General features: G+C 43.3%; 2 protein-coding genes across 11 annotated transcripts in view; one reads left to right on the plus strand and one right to left on the minus strand.

The window, feature by feature from the left end:
- The window catches only part of WDR76 (WD repeat domain 76), a 51,955-nt gene extending 48,569 nt beyond the window's left edge, over positions 1-3,386 (plus strand). For all 3 annotated transcript variants that reach the window (XM_077880880.1, XM_077880878.1, XM_077880879.1), the window contains one exon: positions 1,424-3,386. In XM_077880880.1, coding sequence (XP_077737006.1) covers positions 1,424-1,679 — 256 coding nt within the window. In that variant the 3' untranslated portion in view covers positions 1,680-3,386. The remainder of the gene's footprint in view (positions 1-1,423) is intronic.
- Positions 3,387-3,771: 385 nt separating this feature from the next.
- The window catches only part of FRMD5 (FERM domain containing 5), a 311,143-nt gene continuing 295,355 nt past the window's right edge, over positions 3,772-19,559 (minus strand). For 3 of the 8 annotated variants that reach the window (XM_077880881.1, XM_077880889.1, XM_077880883.1), the window contains exons 9-14: positions 18,620-18,683; positions 17,926-18,017; positions 15,269-15,343; positions 14,676-14,744; positions 13,637-13,743; positions 3,772-7,480 (exon numbers count right to left, since the gene is read on the minus strand). In XM_077880881.1, coding sequence (XP_077737007.1) covers positions 6,903-7,480; positions 13,637-13,743; positions 14,676-14,744; positions 15,269-15,343; positions 17,926-18,017; positions 18,620-18,683 — 985 coding nt within the window. In that variant the 3' untranslated portion in view covers positions 3,772-6,902. The remainder of the gene's footprint in view (positions 7,481-13,636; positions 13,744-14,675; positions 14,745-15,268; positions 15,344-17,925; positions 18,018-18,619; positions 18,684-19,559) is intronic. The other 5 variants (XM_077880886.1, XR_013370116.1, XM_077880885.1 and 2 more) reach the window with 5 other exon arrangements.

Below are 19,559 nucleotides of genomic sequence, written 5' to 3' on the forward strand. Positions count from 1 at the left end.
TGATTTTTTACTTGGGTTTTCTTTTTTCTTTTTTTCCTCCTTGTTTCTTAACTGGATGAGGGTTTGTCAGTTTTGTTGATCTCATAAAAAACAACTGTTTTTGGGCAGCCCAGGTGGCTCAGCAGTTTAGTGCCACCTTTGGCCTAGGGCGTGACACTGGATACCCGGAATCGAGTCCCATGTTGGGCTCCCTGCATGGAGCCTGCTTCTCCCTATGCCTGTATCTCTGCCTCTCTCTCTGTGTCTCTCATGAATAAATAAAACCTTTAAAAAAAAAAAAGCAAAACTTTTTTCTATTGTTTTTCTATTTTCCATTTCATTTAGCTCTGCTCTAATGTTTATTTCCTTTCTTCTGCTAAATTTTGGTTTAGTTTGTTTTTGTAGTTCCTTGAGGTGTATGTAGTATGTTGATTTTGAGATCTTTAAAAAGTTTTTTTAAAGATTTATTCATTTTAGAGAGCAAGTGTGAGTGAGTGGAGGAGCAGAAGGAGGGTGAGGAGAGAAGCAGGCTCCCTGCTGAGGCAGAATCTGACATGGGACTCCTTCTTACCACCCTGAGATCATGACTTGAGCCAAAATCAAGAGTCAGACACTTAACTGACTGAGCTATCCAGGTGCCTCAAGATCTTTCTTTTTTAGTGTTCACTGCTATAAATTTCCCTCTGTTGTTTTCATAGCTTCCTATACATTTTGGTATGTTATGTTTCATTTTTCATTTGTTAAATATTTTCTGATTTCCCTTGTGATTTCTTCTTTGAGCCCCAAATGTATTTTTTACTTTAAAGTTATGTGGAATATAAAATGATTTCAGGGTTTGGTTATCAAGGGAATACAAATACGAGATTATACATTCTATTAAAATAGATTATACATTCTAATAACCTAGATTATGTATTTCTTCTAGGGTTTCTTCTATTTTGTATGTGTAATAAAAGGGAGGGCAAGGATTCCATTGAGCTAGGAATTAGTGACTAAAAAAGGTGCTATTTTTAAAAAATATTTTATTTATTTATTCATGAGAGACAGAGGCAGAGACATAGGCAGAGGGAAAAGTAGGCATTCTGCGAGGAGCCTGATACAGGACTCGATCCCAGAACTCTGGGATCACAACCTGAGCCAAAGGCAGACGCTCAACCACTGAGCACCCAGATGTCCCAAAAGGTGCTATTTTAATAGACAGTGACCATCCACTGAGCACAACCACTATACTTGGCACTGGACATACAGAAGTGCAGAAGACAGCCTCTTTGTCCTGATTTTTTTGTATATGAAGGATGAGACTAGACTAATGATAACTTAGTAACTTAAGAGAAGAAACTTGGCAGAGAAAACCAGCATTTAGGAGCAATGCTTTTACCCTCTGCCCATTGCTACCTTGAGTTATTTAAAACTATCCTTTAAAACAATTTTTTTTTTTCACTAGGCATAACACCATCACTGGGCGATGGCTGACTAGATTCCAGGCTGTGTGGGACCCTAAACAAGAAGACTGTATCATAGTTGGCAGCATGGCTCATCCACGACGGGTAGAAATCTTCCATGAGACAGGAAAGCAGGTGCATTCGTTTTTTGGTGGAGAATGCCTTGTCTCTGTGTGTTCCATCAATGCTATGCACCCAACTCGGTATATTTTGGCTGGAGGTAATTCCAGTGGGAAGGTACATGTTTTTATGAGTTAAGAAGGTTGCTGAATATTTGGTTTAGCAACACCAGTTTGTTCAAATTAATCACTAAGGAGCCTAGTAACTCATGTGGCTTGGTCTGTTTTTAATATGTTCTATTTAGTGAATATAAAATTGTTTTATTAATAAGAACTGTGAGCAGAATGTACACAGTTACATACTTACATGTTTAGTAAGGGAGAAGCCTTTTAAATTGTTTCTGTAGGTTGGGAAAGAATTTGAGGGGAGGCTGTGATGCCTTCAGTACTTTTAGTATGTTGAGAAACTCTAACAGTATAAATTACAAAGCTTTGAATGATCAGTATTAAGCATTTTTTTTTCGTTTAATGATATGGTTTTGATTCTGTAGTGATGTTTGGATTTGTGGTTTATTTTATAGTTTGGTGTAAATATTTCTAGACTCATACACTGGAAGGGATCCTGAAAAGTCATCTAACTTTGTGATTTTGAAACTTAATTTTTTTAATGGAGAACTCTTTTCTCCCCCTGCCTTTAATTAAATCTTATGTGAAATCCCAAGATAATTGTTGAGAAGTGTTAGTTCACTTGGGTAGGGGCCTGGGTCTTTGTGTGCGGACCCTTTTACCTCCTTTTGATGGCGCCTGAGACATAGCCAAAGAATTCTAGAGGTTCTAGGAACGGTTTGGATCTGCCTGACCCTTGTAATCCAGTGTGAGATTGCCTTCAGACCAGTGTTCTTCAGATTGTGGTTTGTAGCTATCCACATGAAATCAAGTTAGCCACGACCAGTCTTTAAAAAAGGGAAAAGGAAAGAAATAGTATAGAATAAGCAGAATAAGTGTTGTTTTGTGAAACTTATAGTGCATACATATATGTAAGTGTATATGCACATGTATATTTTGATGTAAAACATATGTCTCTTATTACTGTGGTAACTATTGTGGGTCATGGTTAAAGAAGTGAAAGTTCCTGCGTTAGAAGGTCCCAGACACCCTTATCTGTCCCTGTCTTTAAATTCTCTAGAGATTCATTAGACTGTTAAACGAATGCCTTCATTCCTAATTCATATTGGGGGAAATGTTATGGAAAACCACTTTTGGCATTTTATCATAAATTTTTTTTTTCAGAAGTTAGGGCAATATGAATGAGTTTGTTGTTGGAAGAGTAGCAACTCAGTGACATTAACTGTGTGATACCACCTATCTGACTTTTTTCACTGCCCTTCATTGCCAAAGTACTACTGAAAGACAGTTGTAAATAGTTTTCAGCAGTATGTTTGAATTTTTTTTTGGAAGGTTTGAATTCTAAGAGGAAATATCTTCTTAAATTGTATATCAGAAATAAAGTGATGTAGTTTCCTTCTCTGTAATTAGAGGCTAAGTCTAATTTTGAGGCCTAGTTTATTAAGTAGGTTGTGTTTATAAGTAACGAGTTCTCTATTTTCTTGATGATAGGAACAGGAATTGGTAAATGAAATGGAAAATTAATTTATGAAATGGAAAGTAAAGCTAAATGAGGTTGACTTCTGTTAAACTGCCCTGGAGATAGTAAATGAAGCCTTTAGGCTTCCTTTCCCTTTTCTATACTACTTCATTTCACATGTTCCAAAGCGGATACTTCTGTGAGAATTGCTCTTTTTTTAAGATATTGAAAAATACTCTCGTTGAAATTAGTACCATCATTTAAGCTTTGAGTACTTGGTGGTAATTGCCTGGTTTCTGCAATAAATGTTAGCAAATTCTTGATGTTTCTCACTTTTGTGGTTTCTTTCGCCATTTTAGTTTCATAAACTGTGCTATTTTGTATAATTTCACTTAATAGAGTTCTGTCTTCTTGAGGCAATGCAGGAGGGAAGGAAGAATAGTGAGTGGGGACTTGTTTCTTGGTGATAAGCTCTATAATGGAGTAATTGTATAAATCATCTCTAAAATCATTTCATTATTACAGCTTCTGAGTTCTTAATAGTATTGATTTGGGTGGAGGGACAAGGATAATAGATGGATATAAGCCAAGATTCTAGTCATGAACAGTAGTCAGCTGTATAAATCATCTTTTTATCTACACATTGGTAACTTTAAGGAGGAAAAAGTGAGACAAGCTGTAAGTTAAAAAAGAGTCCACTCTTCCATGATATTTAAATATTTATTTAAGTTTAAAAATAATTTTCATGGCACCAATGATTTTATGCTAACTATACATACTGCATATGTAGAAAAAAGTACATTGCTTTGAAGGAAAATGTAACTTAGAATTTTTGGCACACGAAAGGTTAACAACTATACTTCTTAATGAAACTAAGAAATTCACATTTGCAGGTAGTTTACCTTCTACTGCTTAAAGATGCAGTACACTATTCTTTAGTAAGAGTTTTATTTCCTCTGATGGATGAAGCTATGGAAACCGTTTTTTTTTTTTTCCCTACAGTGAGATCAAACTAATTTTGAGAGAAAATGGGAGACATAGTGGAACACAGTAAAACCAGGTTAAAAATTTGAACAATGTTTAATGATGGGGATATACCAAAAAAGACTAGTCACCAACAAAGAAGGTTTGTTATTCAAGCACTATTTGAAAAGCAAATCGAAGGAAACTTTACTACCTGTATTTTCTGGGGTAAGCCCTGGAAAAAAGTAATCCAAAAGTTCTGTTCAGAGAGCGAACAGAACTGTTCGCTGTTGGAAGTGGTATGGGCTTTTGTATTGTTAGAACTCTAGACACAAGTAACATACCAGGAAATGGAATACTGCATCTTTCTTTAACATGAATATGAAAGGTCAGTGTCAAGGCTATCACTCACTGCATAGAAACACCATATTCTACAGACTGAGGTAGGAACACTACACTAAAAGGTAATCTGCTATGTTGCATAAGACAGTAGATACCCAGGTTAAAACCAGCCCCCTATCTCCTGACAGCCTTTTCATCTCCAAGTCTACTTTTCACTTCAGTCTTACACCAAATAAAGCCTTTCCTGTGTAGATGATAAGTGGCAGTGGCTAATTGGTTCTAAGTGATCCCAAATTTTTGCTAGAATCTCCCTCAGTTTGTCTTGTCACTTGGTAAATATAGATGTTTGTAATTCTGCCCAAATTGTTGCTGGTATGGAAATGATCAGACATTCCTCTTCCATTCTTAGATTCTGGCCGAGTTTTAGCATTTTAGCTCTTGATCTTGCTCATCTTGGCATCAGATACCTCTTTGCTGGTTGGTTGGTCAAGCACCCTTTAAACAAGCAACCCAGTGCCTCCACTGGGAAATGGTCCTGGATCTGTAGCAAGTCAGGAATGGGAGCAGAGCTGGCCCTCTTTCTGCTAACATACTGTAAGGAGATTATTGTCTAGATCAGGGTTGGCAAATTATGGCCTGTGGTCCAAATTCAGCTCATTGTCTATTTTTATAAATAAACTTTTATTGGAGCACAGCCACACTTTGTGGATGGCTGTTTTTGTGCTATAACGGCAGAGTTGAGTAGTCGCCACAGAGTATGGCCCACAAAACCAAAATAAAAAAAAATACTACCCGGCACTTTACTGAAGAAGTTTGCCAACCCTTGGTCTAGATGAAAGGGCATTTACAATTACACAATCCACTCCCCCTGTCCCATGCCCCCTGTTAATTCCACAGCTGTTATACTCTGTACATGGACATGATTCTGTTATTTCAGGGGACAAACTAGGGGAGAGAAAATCTACAAGTGACTCATTCTGTTCTGCATTTGGGCTGCCCAACATCATAGGATGTTAGCAGCTGCTCTACTGTTGTGTGGGTCCCAGGAATATATCTACTGACCATCCTTAAATGAGTCCTCAGGCCCCAGATGACTTAGAAATCTCTCCCTGAGATGAAAACAAGATCTTTGAGTGGTTGTTTAGAGCTGCAGAGCTTGGGCCTTGGACCCCCACACTCACCCTTCACATGCTGTGCTTTTGCATGCTTCCCTCAGCAAGGATGGCAAATGCTTTCCTACAATTTTTATTTTCCTGATGCAGAGGATGACCCTAGGGGGCAGTATTTCTACATCTAAGTGTTGGTCTCGGCCACATTCACCTTCTTTTCTTTTGTAGGCATCTTTTAGTTTGCCTATTTAAAGAGATTCTTTTCCTGGTCCCTTCCAAGGCTGTTTGTTGATCTTGGAATTCTATTTTCTGAAGCTTTTCATTCTCAGGATCAGTTTCTTTCTTGCATCGTTTAGTTCATCAGGCTCTAGTTTCTTAATCCATAAAGTAAAAACAAAATATGAATTGATAAGAAAATAACATTTGTTGTTAAAATATAAATTAAAATAGTTTTTTTTTTTTTTGAGGGTGGGGAGGTTGTACAAAATAGGTACTTCTCTCTTAATCTCAATAGTTTCTCAGGTACCTTGGCTCTGGTTTCTGTTAACTACACTTTGTCCAACATTTCTGATAGTCCTATCTCTGGCACCACTGAATTCAACTAACATCTCTGGAGCACTATAAAAGTCTTGAGGTTCTTCAGGAAAAAAAAAAAAATCACAGAAGTCTAATAAGTTCATTGTACAAAACTCATGGTGATGCCCACTAGGATCTAGTCTAAGGGGACAGACTTACCCCACCCCTGCTGCTGCTTCTGCTGTAGCGGTGGTCCCTTCAGATGCCCACTCTGCTCAGATTTGAAAAAAAACAAAAGGAAAAGAAAATCCAACTCAGACCATCATAAGAAGCAACTTTCCATTTAATCATTCTACATGGATGTTTAGTTTTTAAAAATTTCTGTCTGGCAAGAAAACCTAGATAGTTCCCATTGTCCAGAAACCTGGCCTGCCCTACTGAGGCTGCACTGATGAGTCTACTGGAGTCCAGGAGGAAAGCTCCTGCAGAATATAGAAGACAACTCTCTAGACTTGAACTAGTGTCCCATCTGCTAGGTGACACTACTGCAATAATCAGTTATAGTAAAATAAATTTTTATTTGATACTTTGAAAATAATATACATCTATGAAAAATCAAAATTCAAAACCAAAAATTATCCTGCAAATTGGAAGGATGAGAAACAGAGTCGCTGAGCCTTTCTTGAAAGAACCTCTGAAGGAAATGAGTTTTCCCAGTTTGTTTAGACAGGGCATGAGCCTATCCTTTTTTTCTTCTGGGAAATGACCCTCCTAGGCTGTGGACTTTGAGTCATGAGAGGAGGACTTGGTACATGTGCCGATGGTTCCGCGATGGGTCCCATTGCTGGGAATGGGTAGCCGGGCTCCTTGGTCCGCCTGGCTAGTTATTGGGAGGAGTCATGCCTTCTCAGGTGTCAATGAGCAGGCTCACCACTGAGCGGATTTTGCAGGCAAACCATCGCCTGAGGGGACAAAAGTATTGATAGTGGAATTGTTCAAACTCGGGGGTCTGGCGGATATCGCGGAAAAAGGCAATGTCAAGGTCAGACTCGGTAAGGATGATCAGGAGGAGGAGCAAAACAAAGAGGAGTCCCATGGTCACAAGGAGCAAACGGAGGACACTTAAAACAAACTTATTCACCTGTTCCTCCTCTGGCCTGCCGTGCCCCTGACACAGGGCCCTCAGCTCTCCCCCAAGGGCTTCCACCTCTGCAGCAGTTGGAGTGCTGGCCTCAGACTCCTTCTCCTCTTCGATGCTGCAGGTGGCCCCATTGATCTGCCGGGAAAGCAGCATCAGCTCCAGACTGTGCTCGGCCACAGGGGTGGGCAGCACACTGTCTGCAGGGCTGTAGGCTTCGTCTGCAATCACAGCGACTCGCTCATTGCTGTCTGCCCGGCTGCTTCTCACGTGAGGCAGGAAGGTGTCCCCATGGGAGGAAGAACGCACTGGGGTAGAATGGGCACTATCCCGTAGGGACTCTAGGCCTGGAAAGGCAAAAGGAACATGAGTAAGCTTTCTGGGTCCCAGTGCACACTTTGCTGTTTGGTGGAGGGAGCACCCATTCTGTTTTATATGGTTACTAACATTTTGCAAGGAAACCCTGCTGCACAGCCCACATGACCAGCAACAGTAGCCACTGCACTGTTCTGATGTATTAGGAAGAGGTAGGAGAAGCAGCAGACAGCAGAGTGACCATGGTCGAAGTGTTTTGTTTTTTCTTTTTCCTTAGGGTTTGGCAAGATTTGTTAAAGATTCTACCTTTCTGGCTTTTGATATCCTGGGCCTGGTTTAGCCCCAATTAAAAGACTATCTGAATCACTGACTAGCCCTGATTCAGATTCAGGCTGGGGCCATAGTTGAGGCCACTCAGAGTGAGGCCACTCTTTTAAAAGGTGACAGTTGAGGGAGGTCAAGTGTCCCTCATGGGCTGAGGGCTTTGAAGCAGGAATGGGGAGGAGAAAACTATTTTGCTTCAGTGGGCCTCATCAAATACTGATTCTAGAGCTGAGTGTCCTTCTAACAACCCAGCATGCAGCTCCTTGAGTTCTTGAGGTCATCTTTTGGATTGCTACAACTGCTGTCTCTCCAGCTTCCCTCTTGTAGCTGTCCTGATTGTAGGGGATGAGAAAACCTGTCTCCTCTTCCTTAAGTGGTCTCTGATGAAGAAGGGGAATAGCCTTTGGCTAACTCCCTTTCTTTTCATCTTAGAATAAACAGGTTCCATAATAGGCTGACAGTTCCGCTATCTTTACACACTCCAGAGTGCAGAGTTGTCTCTGAGAAGATCTTGTTGGGTCAGGGTGGAAATTCTCTTACATCTGTCAGGAGAAAGGGTATTCTCCCTAAAACTACCCATTATCTCTTTACTTTCTCAGATGGAAGGAACATTTTTCTCTTTCCAAGGCTTACTGTCTGGTAGTGAAAAACAGGAGCTGGTTACTCTGTCAATCAAACACTAGGCTCGAGGATGTGGGCCCAAAATCACTAAGTATGGCCCACATCACAATGCCCCCAAGGAAATGGCTTCTTGTTTCAGGTTCAATGTCTGCCTTTTCCATTCTTGGCTATCTCTGATACTCGTTGCCTTTGTGGCCAGTGTCAAGAGAAGCCAGTCCCCTTCCGTTGCTCTGAAATTGACCCTGACTGCTGCAGACTGAACCAGATTCCCAGCTATGTAAAGTCTGACCTAACTAGGGCTGATTAGGGAGTTTTTCAGTTCAGAGGTAGCTTCAGAAGCCCAAGGGTCTCTTTTAAAAGGTGACAGTAACCTTTCAGGAGTAGTGAGTTTCATTTGGTTCTCTTAAATGCATAGCTCTATGTACCAAGGCTGCCTGCCTGCCTGCTTGCCTGGCCTGCTGGAGCCCATTTCAGCATAGGTACATTTAAAGATTCTCCAGAGAAACAAACCCTAGAATCTGGGTTATAAACATTTGGGTTGGGGTGGCAACAGCAACCCCCTGTTATCCACCTGTATTCACCATTACCACACCATCAGTATATTTGCTACAGCTCTCAGCTTCTGCTTTTAGGAGCTCTTTATGGTTCTAGTTTTATTTTGTTTTATCTTAAATTTGTATATTTTAAACTTTTTAAAGTGCTTTCATTTTACCTTTCCACAAAGTTGTGAAGGCAAGAGGTTATAGAACTTGCCTAATGTCATGTGGTTGGCTGGTAATGGCAAAGGCAAAGACAGACTCCAAGCCTCCTTTTGTTTCCTGATGCTAATGATCATGTAGTTAGATTCTGGGCCAGGATGAATTAAGTCTGCAGCCTACACCTACCTTAGATTTATGTCCCAATTGCCCAAGAAACTATAGTGCAATAATATGAAATTAAGAGTCTGCCCCTTATTCCACAGCTCTTGATGCGTGCGCCTTTGATCTCTCCCCCCTCCCAGTTTTTCTCCCTTATTCCTGTATTTGCATAAGCCACACGAGGGATATATAGCTGGTAATATGTAATGAGTCCCTGATAAAATAGAAACCTTTAGGCCCTTATCACACATGTGTTGGCTCAACTCTTCCCACCCACTCCTCCACCTCGCTTCCTCTGGAACCTCAGCCCCCACTGCATAGGGCTCCTCATACCCTTTCTAGAGGCTGTCTCCTCACAAAGACAGCTCTGACCACCAGATCATCCAAAGTATGACCAGCTTAGCTGCCAGAAGCTACTTAGTGTAAACTTAGCTTGGCCTACAATTCAGCCCTAAGCTTGCTGGGAAAGGAGAGAGGCAAAGCTTGTTACATCAGAGAGAACAAACCAGAAGGACATCAGAAACCACATTATAGTAAGTTCATGCTCTCAGTAAATAAGATAATGGATATGTATGCATTTCTAGTAGATTGCTTGACAGACAAAATTACTCAGTAAGTGTTAGTCTTCTGTTCCCTCAACAAACCTCACCTATAAGGTTATTATTCCTATGTCAGGCTAGTCTTGTATAGAACTTCAGGTTCACTAGAAACCACCACCCCTTCATCAAACCCGTTATTCTGGGATGGACAGGGTGGGTACCATGGGTGGGAGCTGGCAGACGGCACACCAAAACAGTGTTTTTTTGTTTTTTTTTTTTTTTTTACCTTGGACGTGTTCCAGCTGATTCCCTTGCCCAGAGGGGGCTCTCTGTGGGCCGGGGGGCACAGTGGTCAGGAGCCTACCCTGGAGCCGGGGCCCCATCCTCAGGATGCGCACACTCAGTGGCCGAAGGCAGTGATTAGTCAACCGGAGCTGAACTCGAACTCTGGTGTGAATTTTAATCAGACTCTTCCCCATGGTGGCTCAGGAAGGCAGGTAGTTCTTCAGTGGAAACCAGCCAGGCAAAGGAGATTCAGAGGGAAAGGGTAGAAAGCCAACTAGGGACAAAGGATTTTTGCTGATCTCATGCCATGGCAGCTCCTTCACAGTGCCTCCTGTGCTGGAGAGAGAATGTCAGCTCTGCGAGACAGAGGCAGGCTGAGCTTCAGGGAAGGAACAGCTCTGATAGGCTAATGTTATCAGGGACTGGATTCAATAGTCAGAAGCACTTAGAGCCATAAAAAGTAACAGCCTGTGGCTGTTTTCCGGAGGCCCGTATAAGGACCCCAGAGGCTAAGGTACAGAGGGCAGAGAATAATCCCACACGGTAGGGAGGATCACACAGTGCCAGAAATGCAACATGTGAAGCTACAAAGACATTGGGCTTTGGGTTGGGTGTCTCTAAAGTGTGAGGTGGCAGCTCTAGGGCTAGAAATGGGCTGTGTCCCATCCACTGGGCTGTAAACAGCCCTACTGCTGAGTGGAGCCCTACAGGGTGCAGTGGATAAAAGGGATCAACACACCTGAGCATCCTCTCTGGCCAGGCCTGTGTTATCAATATGTGGTATCTTGGCATCTCTAAGAATAGAGGGGAGGGCCAAACAGTGTATAGTCATCTTTTTAATAGTCCCAGCTCATTGGAATTATATGGTTTCATTCAAATTGTAGTATTATGTTAATGTTTTTTGCAATTTTCCCATTGCTTTTAGAAGTAGCAAACAAAGCTTTCCATCTGGAAAAGACAAATAGTTTCTGTGATGTTAATTTATGTGCCATATGGACCACAGGAAAGACAGTTGCTGATGGAGCAAGAACCAGTTTCAAATGTCCATAACTTTCTGGGGAGTTTTGGTGGTTAGTGCCCTTCTTCTGAGGCCTCCATCATTTCCCTCTGAGCCCTTCCCTATCTGGTTAGGTGTATAGTAGGGGGTCAGCTGTGTTTACTGGGTGAGATGGTGTAGCTCAACTCTCTGGGAAACAACCTGTTCTTTATCTCCCTTGGTTTGATAATCCCTGCAGTGATAGACCCACTTAAATGCTAAGATCAATCCTCCCACCCCCCATCCAAACCAGATGTCCATCTACCTCTCCTCACTCTGAGCATGTTAGTGTCATTCCCGGTGAGGCAGTTCTCAGCTTCTTCTACCTGTGCCGTCCTGAATCTAATGGGTTCTGGGCTGAGGGCCATGACTGGGGATGAAGGCTGTTCCTGTCTGCTGGCAGCCTCAGGCATTGGGTGTCAGTAGTAGATTGGCTTGCAGAGTAGCACATAGGAACCTGCTGTGCTATAACCTGCCAGGCGTGAAGTTCAGTGGGGGCTGAGATTGTGAGGGTGTGCCTTGGCCCTAGAAGTCTTCTCCAGTAGCTTCCTTGGTGGCCTTTTTCTGCTGCAACCTCTCCTGGCATATTACAAGCAAAGAGGACTATTTCAGATGCTGAGGAGTCTACTGATGCTACAAAAGGAGGTTCTGGGAGGATGCTGGAGGCACAGCCAGAGCTGGTTGGGATCTGAGGCAGCTTCATAGCTTGTCTTAGGAGAGCTCAAGGACTGGTTTTCCACTTCTCAGTTGTTTTGCTAACCCTGCTTGGCAGCTACTACAAATGAGTTGTATCCCCATATGGACAGCCTGTCTTCCCTTTTCTGGGAATGTAGGTTTTACTGGATATTCTCCCATATGCTGGAAAACAAATGCATGAGGCTCTTCCCTATACCTGTATTAGTGCCAGCTTCCTCCAGAGGGTGGCCTTTTCTCTGAGAGGACAGCTGTCCTGACTTTTTACAGGAGCTTTGGGGTGAACCTGGTGGCTTCAGACCTCAGGATGGATGGGAAGAAGGGCCACAGGAAGAGGAGAAAGTTGTTTCCTCAAAAGAGAAGACATTCTGCTTTCCTGAGATGAACACCCAAAAGAAGAGGGACAATGAGAGCTATGCTCAGTTTTCCTGTTCAACCTAAGACCGGAGCAAAAACCAGGGGACTATGTCTGATGACAGACCTCAGTAACTTCATACTTTGCATCATGATTATACTTCATAGTTCATAAGGCACCCTTCCACACCCACACCCCACTCTACACTGGGGGCAGCAGGCTCAGAGAGTTTAAGCAACCTGACCTAGAAAGTATATGGCAGAGCTCTGATTTCAATCTCATCTTTGACTTCCTGACCAGGCCTCTTTGCACTGTGCTTGCTGCCTGTCCAATAAATGCTTTAATCTTTTTAAAGTACTTCTGTGTACATCAGCTTCCTCACAACCTATGGGGTATGCAAGAAAGATATCCCTGTTTTACAAATACAACAACTAAGATACTCAAATTATTAAGGTACCTGAGGTGGTTGCCCAGCCAGGATTCTTAACCCCTGGACTGTAGTTGTATACCAGGCTTAGGTAATGCAAAGTCAGTGACACATAAAATCCTAAACACAAACCCATGATCCTCAACAGGGAAGTAGCAGAATCAGGTCCTTCCTAACCTAAATGGTTCTTTATTTTCACTAATCAGCATTCCCACAGAAAGGGCAGAGTCTTCCATTTTCCAGGACAGATTTGAAGCAAATCTGCTGCTGTTTGCTGCAACTTGAGATCTTCTGAGGTCCTACAAAAACATCTTTGGGAGTAAAAGCACTGAACTTTATACCTGTATCTAGCCTGTGGGGCAGGGGTGAGTCGATGGCAGTGAGAGAAATATTCTATGAGTCTTCTAACAATATTAACTACCCAGGGACTGGAGAGATATCAGGCTCAGCTATTGCACTGTCTAGTGAAGATTCATAGACTTTGTCTCTTCCCTGCCATGACCCACCTCCTCCAAAGGGAGGGTGGGGAAGACAGAGGTGGGACATGTTAGATTTATTTCCTGAGATCATGCTAAAGAATTCAGATAGCAAGAGGACATATTGCTCCCACTAAAACAGGAGATAGTAGCAGCTGTTGGGATGCTTCAGAACTAAGTTTTCATTTCTTGGTTAACTGCCTCAGCTACCCTGATCATTTAAACTGTGGAGACTAGGATGATATGAAAAATAAGTGAAAAGCCTCTTGATGGAAAGCAATTTCAGAACTGCATGGAACCCGGTAGATGCAACATAACGTAGTCTCCCGAAGGTCTGGCCCAGCACTCAGATCTAAACTCCTTCTTGGACTATAGCTCAGCAGGGGCTGGGTGGGATTACCCTTTACCTGAGATGGCAGCTTGTGTTCCCAACCATTGCATGAAACTTTCTCCCTTCCATTGGAGAAAGGTATTCCTGTCTCTAATGGAACTTCTTTTTAAGGTCCCTGAGAGGAACTGGTCCAAGTCAAAATTTAGGAACCCCGTGGTCATCTCCAGAGCTTATTTATGCTCACCTTCCATGATGGAGATGTGAACAGCTCTTCTCCGGGTCCTGGGGACGCTGCTCAGCCTTGGGCCATGGGTTATGGAGGGACAGCTGCGGCTGGGAACCATCCCTGCTCTGAGGTTAAAGAAAAAGAGAACTTTATTAATTCAGTACACAGACAGATGTGGTAAAGACTCAGAGTTGTGAACTAGCTGCTAGATTTGCCTAGCTTTGGTAAGTCTTATTTTATTTCTTTATTTAAAAAAATTTTTTTTAATACCTGCTTTTTGTCTTTGATCCCAAGATCCCAGTTAGACACACTGCTTCAAACTTATCTGCCACCTCATACCCTACACCTACCTGGACCTTGCTTTTGCAGCATTGGTACCATTGGTCTCTGGGCAGGTTTGTCAGCGAGTAGAGCCCCAGCATAAGCAGTACTATGGAAAATGCGCTTGAAAAATGATATAGCAGCCTCCTCTGACTTCTGACCGAGATTGCTGGTGGCAGGGGGTGCCGTGTGAAGGTGGTAGTAATATTCCCATTCCCAGAGATCAGGCTGGTTGGTGAACCCTAGCTGTCTTGGCCAATCATATTATTTCTGGATCTTATTAGGTATAGGAGATATGCATGATGTACAGTTACACATGAAGCAAGGATCTCAAAACTATTTTAGACGTAGTGTGATAGGGCTGTGGAGCTCTCCCTGGCTTTCTGTAATGGTTTGATTCCAGAACCTAAGGAAATCTTGCAGTTTGGACATGTCCTCCATGGCCTATGACCACTTTCAGGATTTAGGAGAACAACAGAGTAGTACTTAGGATGTGGTACTGGGTACTATGCCCTACCTTGTGTTCCATCAAGGCTCAGAGATACCGAGATACCAGGGTCATACTCTTCCCTATGCCTTTAGCTGAAATGGATCTCTTCACCTTCCTGCCGTGTTCTCCTTCCCCTTTTGTGAGCCAGTGTGTTCAGAATCTTCATAATACTGAAACTGCTGCATTTTTGGAGCTTCTGGGATCTGAGCAGGAACTGCTTTTGGGGGGAAGTCTGTGGCAGCCTACCTGTGTATTTCTGGTGGCTCTCGTTTGATCTTCGCACTTGACTCCATTACTTCCTTTGCAACTCGGCCACTATAAATAGTACAATAAAACAAGCAGCAAGGGATGAGACAGTCTTCTAGCACTGGGCTCCTGTCTAAGATTTCAGATACTTGGATGAACTGGAAAATGGCTTCTTTGGCCCGGCCCTTCCCAATGTTTAGGTCACTAAGAAAGGCTTGCTTGCTGGGGTAAGTTCTAAGATGTCCTGACAGCTTATCTTAGAGAGTTCTCTATCTCTGGAGTCTTTGGGATCTTCTATTTTCATTTAGAAATAATTTCTCATTGTCCGGCATGTTCCAGAAATATTGCAAAAAGAAAAAAAATCCTTACACAGACATGAAAAGAATCACTGCTACAGTTCTTATTTCACTGCTACTGTGAGGGCAGAAGAAATCGTGAATGGGATAGGAGACAGGAGAAGTGGATGGAAACCTCAGGCTTTGTTGAAGGTTCCCAGTTGCTTTGTTTTCAAGGATAAGGACCGCTGAGCCACTGTTCTGAAGAGAAGGGTCTGAAAAATAGGTCCATAACAGTTACTTACTGTCACTATTTACCTGTATCGGAACCGGCTCCCTTTAAAGAATAAATTGCTGCTGGACACTGTGCGGACTTGGCTTGACTTCTCCAGCCTGCAGCAAGGCAAAGTCCAGTGTGACACATGGCCTGCAACTGCCTCACAGGCTAAAGCAGCGCATTCCCAGCTCCTTCCAAAGGCTACTTGACAAAACTCTTCAGGAAAAGGCCCCTCACAAGCCCAGCTTGTCTGAGTTTCCTTTAGGACCTGAGAGCTTGCTCACAGCCTTAGTGCTGGGGACATTCATATTGAAACTCATTTTCATGTCAGAAGAGTGAGGGTTCCCGAAGAGTGCCTCATGGGGCTCTCCAGGGGGACTGAAAATAAATGTTAGGTATGGTGGTCTGGAGGAATAATAGGATATCACTCATCAAATCTCAGGCCACTCGTTAGCTAGTGTGGGCAAGTTTCTTTTCCTTTCTTAGCTTTGGTCGTCTTATCTATAAGATGATGGAGCTGGACTACTTGACCTCAGGAGTCCCTTCCAGTCCTAGTATTTGATGATTCATGTCCATATCTTGGGTAATTGTGGGTGGAGAAGAGAGTACAGGCTGCCTTTCCTATTTCATCTCCCTCTTGGAGATTCATATAAAGTATGTTGTATTAAAGACTCTGAGAAGTCCTGAAATGAACAAACTAGCTTAACTTTAATACAAGGTCCATCATTTGAACTTGGAATCAATCCCCTTCTCCTAGTAAGCCTATTAACATCACTTTCAAGGCTGTGGACAGCTGATGTGGAGGCTCTGGCAGGCCATGGGCACTGTAAAATATCCTCTTAGGTGACTTCTCTGATCCCAAATGGCCCTCTCAGAAAAGGAAGCTGGGCAGAACTGCCCCGAGTGAAGCCTCCAAAGACTTGACTCAGCTCACAGCATGCCCTGAGGTGCCTGCAGTGCAGATCTAGACAGGAACCGATCTGGGTCCGAAGCCTCTGTTGTGAGCAGGTCACTATTTAGGGAGCTGTCCCCAAAATCCATGAATAGCAGTTCTTGGGAAATACCATCCTCACCTGTCTTAGGGCTCTGTGAGGCTTTAAGTTTCCTGGTCTTCTTGCCTAAGCATGTCCTTGAGTCTGGCCTGGCTCCCTTCAAAGTACTAGGCCAAAGGCAGGGCCAGGAAGCTGCACGTGAAAAGTGCTCAGAGTGATACCAGAGTGGCTGCTACTAAGACTTGGCACAATTGGGGATCTGTAGGCTAGAGGTTCTTAACACTTAATAAAGAACATTAAATAATCATTGGGAAAGTGAAAAACAGTCTCAGTTCCCAGTGTGGATGTTGGTAGGGCTAGCTGGGTATGGGGATTTATTAATGGAAAGACTCAGAAACGGAGTTTGGTCATTGGTGCACAGTTCTGTTCCCATGACACAAATAGAAAAAGGTCTTCAGAATGATGCTGACATGTTTTCTTGCCTTTCCTTGGAGAGCTAGGGACTGAACAGGAGGGGAATTTGACCATGTGAAAGTCTTTTTCTCCTGAAGGAGATGGAAGAAGCCCACTCAGGTTATAATTCAGGCTGCCCATTCAGCTCATCCCTGATTCTGGTATCAAATGCATAGAAATTATGAAGCAATTCAGAAAGCCTGCCTGAGAAACAGACTCTGGGGCTGCGGCCCTAGAAGAGGGAGGACCAGTTCTGCCAGCCAGCATCACATAGCAGCCAGCATGCAGCAGTCTTTTCACTGGGGAGGAAAATGGTGTTCTTCCAGCTCAGAGCAATTCTGCTCTCTTCAGGATCCTTGAGGTTACTGGAGGTAGACCTATGGCCTGTCAGAGGCGGATTATACCACAAACTTTGTCTTATATTGTCCTGATTAAGATACAGCTTATTAAAGCATAAATCATTGTATACTATTTTGAAAATGAGACCAAGGGTTTTAGTAAAACATCCTTTATCTGGCATCACCCCAGTTTCTCAGTGGGCTATTTCTTTGTTCCCTAATGTCTTTAGAACCACTTTCTTAATCAAAACAGCACAGAATCCTCATACTTTACAAATCCCATGGTAATCAAAATTCTTGCCTTTAGCCCAAAGCTGGCTTCTTAGTAACAGATAAATCCTTGCCCCCCTTCCTGCTATCCTGTTCAGGCTCCTGGGCACTTGGTCTGTTACTGGCAACACTTCTGGCAGTGACACATCAGGAAGGGCTGGCATTAACCCCAGCTCAGCACCAGGCCACCCACTGGGGAGCAAGCCCCAGAGTCTCTCCAAGGCTTAGAGACCTCCTCTGGCCTGCGCCTGCTCCTTCATGGAGCTTTTCGTATTCTGGGCATCCTATGGCTCCGAATGGCTCCACAGGGCCAAATTGGTTCAAGTCAGGTACCCAGGGGCATTTTTAGGCCCAACCCTTGCCCTGAAAAGACCCCTAACTGCCCTACCACTTTTAGCTGTCCAAGGACATCACAAGGTAGACCCCTTGGACATTTCTGCTGAAACACATTCCTAGACCTCAGCTATGTCCCTCCAGGGAGTACAGATATCCAGAAAAGAGTCTGAGTTTTATAAGGAAGCCCAGTCTGGTCATCTTAGGTCTACTTTCTCAGTATTTCTCAAACTTTCCTGCCCATTATTCTAAAAGTAGCTTTTATGACTCTGACTCTGATAAAGATAGTTCCCATCACATGTGTTCACTCACTTGTAGAAGGCTTGGTTCTCGATTCCACATTTCCAGAGGTGCTTGCAGGCTTCTGGAGTTGGAGCAAAATATGTGAGAATAATTTTCTTTTCCTACAAAAAATCCCACATAGAAACAGCTGAGTGTGGGTGGAAAAGCGAAGGGTGAATTAGGCCAGGACACTGACCCCTGGACTGAGAGCTCCCCAGGACTGCAGGAAGAGGTTTCAGGTTGGGGCTGCCTGGCTAGTTGGAAGAGAAGGCCACTGGTGGTAGAGCTCAGTTCAGTGAGTAAGTTCACACCTGGCAGGTCCAATCATAGTAAGTCTTAGCTGGCACAAATTGAAACAAGATTTAGCCTTCACTAGAGAAAGTGTGACTGTCATCTGGAGTTTTTTTACCTTTTTTTTTTTTTTTTTTTTTAGATTTTTACTTTAAAAAAATTTCTTTTCTTTTTGGAATTTTCAAATAGAAACAAAAGAATCTTCCCTTGTCTGCATTTCCTGGAGGTTTGGAACCTGTGGATGTCACCAGCATCCCTGAGGAAAGCCCTGGGCTCCAGGGCCTAGCCACTTCTCCATCTCTCACCTCCAGGTCTTGGCTTATCATTCAGGTGGCGTAGGTTCTACCTGGATACACCACTTTGGTTCAGTCCTGGTCATCAGGAACCACTCAGTGCCCCAGCCCTCCCTGAAGAGAAGGATACCGGCACTCACCTCTTTCTGACTTACATACAAATAGAAAGTCTTTCCTTCAAATTTCAGCTTGGTCACTTCATTCCTACAAGCACAAAGAGAGCACCTGTCACCTTGTTGCAGGCTGCTTTTTCACAGCTAAGTCTTGTAGATGCACAGCCCACCCTGACTGGAAGGGGCTCCAGGCACAGACACAGTTTAGCCAAAATTAGAACCGAAACAAGACAGCAGCGCAGTGGCCTTAGAGAACAGTTGCTGAAACAGTTCAATCCACAGTTTTCTGGTCAATCACACTATAATAATAGAGTGATAGGAAGATTTCGGGCTCATCAACAGTGGCTGTAAAAGGGAAACATTTGCATGGGAAGTGAGTCTAGGTTGAGTGGTCCCGGGCCATTTCAGGATTTGGTTCATAATACAGGTGCATAATCTGGATGGGACTGTCAAATATAAGATGCCACAGGTAGCTGATGAGGCCAAAGTTCAAGATACAGCAAATAATGAAAAAACAATGCAACCAGGTTCTGAGGGAGTTGAGTCTTTCAGGTGACTGTGCCACTGGATGGAAAATGCAGTTTAATGCAAACAAATGTCAAACGATCTCAGGGAGGGGGGCGGGGCAACATACCAAAGAGAGAGAACAGATTACATGGAACAGTCATGCAGCGTACTGACCAGGAAAGGGGCTTAGGGGTTTTTGTAGAAAAATCCTTGAAGCCACCAGCCCAGTGAATGGCTGCAGTAAAAGAGGCAAACAGGATACTGGGGTACGTCACCCGCGGGACAGACACAAATCAGAAGAAGTGACATGGTTACTGTACATGGCACAGCTCAGACCTCACCTTCACATACTGCTCTCAGCCTTGGTTACATTTACAAAGTGGAAAAATGACCGGGGCCTTAGGTGGATGTCCCTGAGAGCCAGAGAACTAGGCCTCAGCATCAGTCACTCCTTACTTCT

This window comes from Canis aureus, chromosome 32 (assembly GCF_053574225.1).
Source record: "Canis aureus isolate CA01 chromosome 32, VMU_Caureus_v.1.0, whole genome shotgun sequence".
Lineage (NCBI taxonomy): Eukaryota > Metazoa > Chordata > Mammalia > Carnivora > Canidae > Canis > Canis aureus.